The sequence below is a fragment of the Frankliniella occidentalis genome, unplaced genomic scaffold (assembly GCF_000697945.3).
Source record: "Frankliniella occidentalis isolate FOCC.00 unplaced genomic scaffold, Focc_3.1 Scaffold14, whole genome shotgun sequence".
Taxonomy (NCBI): Eukaryota; Metazoa; Arthropoda; class Insecta; order Thysanoptera; family Thripidae; genus Frankliniella; species Frankliniella occidentalis.
Genome location: NW_026267144.1, coordinates 2,461,931 through 2,466,248, shown reverse-complemented (window position 1 = coordinate 2,466,248; position 4,318 = coordinate 2,461,931). Strand labels below are relative to the sequence as shown.

The 4,318-nt window shown below is 52.6% G+C and overlaps 2 protein-coding genes across 2 annotated transcripts in view; both read left to right on the top strand.

The window, feature by feature from the left end:
* Window positions 1-1,550, top strand: part of LOC113203455 (proteasome subunit alpha type-3) — a 10,741-nt gene extending 9,191 nt beyond the window's left edge. The window contains exons 2-6 of the mRNA XM_026418166.2: window positions 245-327; window positions 440-563; window positions 641-886; window positions 982-1,094; window positions 1,172-1,550. Of these exons, the coding sequence (XP_026273951.1) occupies window positions 245-327; window positions 440-563; window positions 641-886; window positions 982-1,094; window positions 1,172-1,349 (744 nt within the window). The 3' untranslated portion in view covers window positions 1,350-1,550. The remainder of the gene's footprint in view (window positions 1-244; window positions 328-439; window positions 564-640; window positions 887-981; window positions 1,095-1,171) is intronic.
* Window positions 1,551-3,083: 1,533 nt separating this feature from the next.
* LOC127748808 (uncharacterized) overlaps window positions 3,084-4,318 on the top strand; it is a 14,345-nt gene continuing 13,110 nt past the window's right edge. Inside the window, exon 1 of the mRNA XM_052263751.1 lies at window positions 3,084-3,435. Coding sequence (XP_052119711.1) covers window positions 3,201-3,435 — 235 coding nt within the window. The 5' untranslated portion in view covers window positions 3,084-3,200. The remainder of the gene's footprint in view (window positions 3,436-4,318) is intronic.

The following is a 4,318-nucleotide window of genomic DNA, read 5'->3' as shown; positions in this document are numbered from 1 at the left end:
GTATTTTATATATTTAATTTTGTTTGGAAACTATCTGCAAATTATGTCCCCCCTTGTCTTGTTTTTCGTACTCGTATCAATTCTCGTACATCTGCATGTCATAAATGAAGATAAGAGGTTATGTGTCATTTTGATTCATGATTCACTTTTCTATATAATATTTTTAAATAACTTCCTTTCCTTGAACTTCAAATTTATTAGCTGTTTCGTGGAATTTTGAATGTTTCTCCTCTTATGTTCACAGTATGATTTGTCAGCATCTCAGTTCTCACCTGATGGGCGTGTTTTCCAAGTGGAATATGCTCAAAAGGCAGTCGAGAACAGCGGGTAAGAACACAATCTACTTTTTCAAATTTCTTGTAACTTGTTTTGCTGAAGATAATCTTAGCTGTGCCCTACACTGTGTTTAATGTGTTTTGTGTCTTTGTTTACTGAACAGTACGGTCATTGCCCTCCGAGGGAAGGATTGTGTTGTATTGGCCGTAGAGAAACTTGTCACATCAAAACTATATGAAGCAGGCTCTAACCGTAGAGTTTTCAATGTAGACAAACATATTGGCATGGTAAGTATTCTTCAATTTTTATAAATTGTGACAATGATTACCAGTATATTCAGTTAATGGTAACAATTTTGTTTTAGGCTGTATCAGGTCTAATTTCTGATGCACGTCAGATTGTGGAAACCGCCAGAGCTGAATGTGCAAACTACCGTTCACAGTACGGAACTAACATTCCTCTTAAATATTTGAATGAAAGAGTGTCAATGTTTATGCACGCCTACACCCTGTACAGTGCTGTCCGTCCTTTCGGCTGTAGTGTTGTTTTAGCTGCTTATGAAGCTGATGGTCCTCAAATGTACATGATTGATCCCTCAGGAGTGTCTTATGTGAGTCATAGCATCATAGTGTCCTTTACTGTTGTGTATCGACTCATTTGGCTTATTAAAGTTTTTATGCCTAATTCCCCACATTTTACTTTCAGGGATACTATGGTTGTGCAGTTGGTAAAGCCAAGCAGTCTGCCAAGACTGAGATTGAGAAACTTACATTGAAGGACATGACCTCTGATCAGCTTGTCAAGGAAGCTGCAAAAATGTGAGTTTTACTTAATAAATCGTGAAGTGAAAATTATTTCCTTTTATATGTTTGTAATGTACTATTTATCATTACAGCATCTACCAAGTCCATGACGAACTCAAGGACAAGGAGTTTGAACTTGAACTCAGCTGGGTTGGCAAGAACACCAAAGGAATTCACGAGAGGGTGTCTGACGCAGTGCTCCAGGAGGCAGAGAAGAGTGCTAAAGCCGCCATGGAAGATGATTCAGACTCAGAAACTGAAGATATGTGATGTGTGTCTTAGATGGTATTGATAATTTCCCTCACAATTTATTGTATTGAATAGGGTCTCTAGTGATTAACAACTGAGATGCAACAAGTTATTCTTGACATAAAAATGTATTGCCTTTGATAGGCAGTTATAAGCACTGATCCGCATCAAGAAAACAACGTTGATGATAATTTTTATAATAATAAATACAGTGTAAAATCACTCGTGTATTTCCTTTGGACTAGCCCTTCAGTATGTAACGGTCGTGGTGTGTAAATCAGCGCCCAACATCGCTGTCGGTCGATTTCGATTCGGCCTCGTTATGCGTGACGCTGAACGTCGATGTTTCTAGATTAAACCAATCACGGGCCCCCCCCAACAGTGCTTAATTGCTGTAAAACCATTGATGGCGTCACGAGTCAAGATCGGCCATCTGCGTCCGAGAGGCAAACAAGCGCACGACACATGTGGGGCTGCAGCACGCTGTATTTTTATCCTCTGCTGTTGAAAGTCAGGATCGCAGAGTGCCACGACCGAAGCCACAGGGAAGTTCCGGCGGTGTCGGCTCGCGCGTGCCCGTGGCACAGCGTGTTTTGTAGTCCTCTGGCCTCGTAATAAGAATTCTCTCAACCACAGTCATGGTGAACGAGTAGAACGCCCATGTCGATTGGGTTCGACCGACGTCGGCGGCGCCACCACGACGGCCGTTTGCGACTCTTTTTTTTCGAAGCTTTGTGCGGTAAGTCGCATTGGGGTGAGAGGTGGCGCCTGTCGGGTGCGCGCGCCTCCCCGCCGCGCCCGCCACACTCTTGACCTTCCCTCCGAAGTCGTCCGGGTCCGCGACCCGCGACGACGGCTGGGGCAGAAAGTAGGGAGGGAGCAAGCAAGCCCGGCTAGTGGAGAGAGGAGACTTGTCATTGTGTCGGTGCCTGTACCAGATCAGACGCCAGTGCCGATATTCGTTCAAAAGCCCCATGGCCAGGGTCTCCTGCTTCGTGGACAGAGGCGGGTCCCTCGCCTCTCCCCGGTGGAGGGCCACCTGTTTGTCCCCACGCAGTCCTCGTCCTGGGCCTCCTGGCCTGGTGGCCCCGGGTGGCCCCAGCCTCTGCCAATTGGTCCCTTGTGTGTGTCCATGGTGTTGGCTAGCCGACGATTGAAAGAGGACCCGGCAGGAAGGGAGGAGAAAATGGATAAGGGGGGGGGGGGAGAGGGGACGGGAGGACGATTTTGTGCCAGCAGGGTCGGATCTGCTGTCGTTTTTCTGATCTTGTTTTTGTTTTTTGTTTTCTAATCTGGACGGTAAGTAGACTTAGAGCATGTGCCCCAGAGAAAATCATCTGCCTGTCGCTGTTCCTTGACCTTGGCAGGGCAGGCGCTGCTGGGGCGCCCTGCCCCCCGGCGCCTCGCCCGCTCTGGTCGGCACTTTACTGCTCGGGGTAATCAGCCGGGCCGCCGCCTTTACGGCGACAAGAAACACTTCGGATGTCCGGGGCGAAAAAATGAAAACAAAAAGGGGGGTAGTAGAATAATAATGAATGTGTGAGTGGAATGGTGGCGGCGGGGGGGAAAGCCCGCCGCGGGCCTGGTGGCGCGCCCACCCGCCCTCACCACCTCATGAACCCGATCGCCCTGTCCTCCGCGGCCTGGCCGGCTCAAACGGCTACAGCGCAGCAGCTTCATCGGCTGGTGGTAGTAGTGAGTTTGCGACGAGACGCGACGTCATAGGCCCCACGGACGGGCTGGACCCGGCTCCCGGCCGGGCTCGGCTGCGCTCGGCTCGGCTCGGCCGGGTGGCGGGGCGGCGGCGGAGGGGCGCTGTGTGGTGCTCTGGTCCCGCCCGCCGCGCCGCGGCGCCCGCCCGCCGCCCAGTGCATGGCCAAACGCCGGCCGGTGCGATCAGCTGTTCCCCCCGAGGCGGCGCGGAGTGGGAAGATTGAGACCAAAACACGCGCGACGAGCGAGGTGACGGTGACGTCAAGTGACCCGTTGGCGGGAAGAGACAAGACAGCCAGGCCCGCGGCCTCGACCAACTCGTCGTCCTCATGCTGCGTCCCGGACACCGGCCGGCCGGTGGATCCGGCGTTCACCGTCATGGCCCTCGTCGGAGGTGAGTCCGGGACGTGTCATCGAGTACCGCATGGACCTGTGCCTGGGCCGACACCCTCTCAAGCCTTATCACCAGGGGAATGCAACAACCCCTCGTAGTTATACTGTACCGCAGGCGTGATTTTAAGTCCGTCTGACGGAGGACCCGTTTTACTGTGGGTTGCCTACTTTCAGGGGTTTTGACAAGACAAACTGCCTACCTACCCTAGGTGTCGATTTAGGCCGATCGCCCCGTTTTCCCTCATAAAATCGCGCATGGAGGGCAGTGGGTGGGTTGCCTACTCGCTCTGGTCTGCTGACGCGTAGCCGGGGGTCAGTCACGCTGCTCATGACCTCCCCTCATCCACCCTTAGGAGGACTGCTGGTGGGTCTGTAGGCATTTCGCTGCGCAACTTGCCTTTATAAGTAGGCTTTAATTGCGACGTGATCTCCTGGCCACGCGCCTGCCTGTGAGTTAGGCAGCCAAGTGACAGCAGAGACGGAAGTTGCTGCGAGCCCGTGACAGCCATCCCCAACAACACATAAACAACAAGTCAAACGAATCAGCCAAATTGAAGTACGATGACTTGATATTATATTGACGCCACCGAGTTTTAACCGCATCCTTCAACATTCTCTCGCGCTCGGACGGCAGCCAGCAGCTCCTCGTCGTGTCGCCGGCGGCGTGCTGCTCGCGGCGCTGCTTGCCGACGGCCAGCCCCAGCAGCCTCGGCCCCAGCAGCCGTCCCGTCCCGTCGTCGCCGCGCGCTGCTGCAGCTGCTGTGTGTTTGCGTCTCGATGGCCGGCGGGGGAGAGAGAAGCCTTTATCAGTGTGTTTGAAGTAGCTTTGCCTCGCTGTCACAGCCGTCGTAGCGTAGGGCATGGGTGGCCGGCGCTGGGGGCGG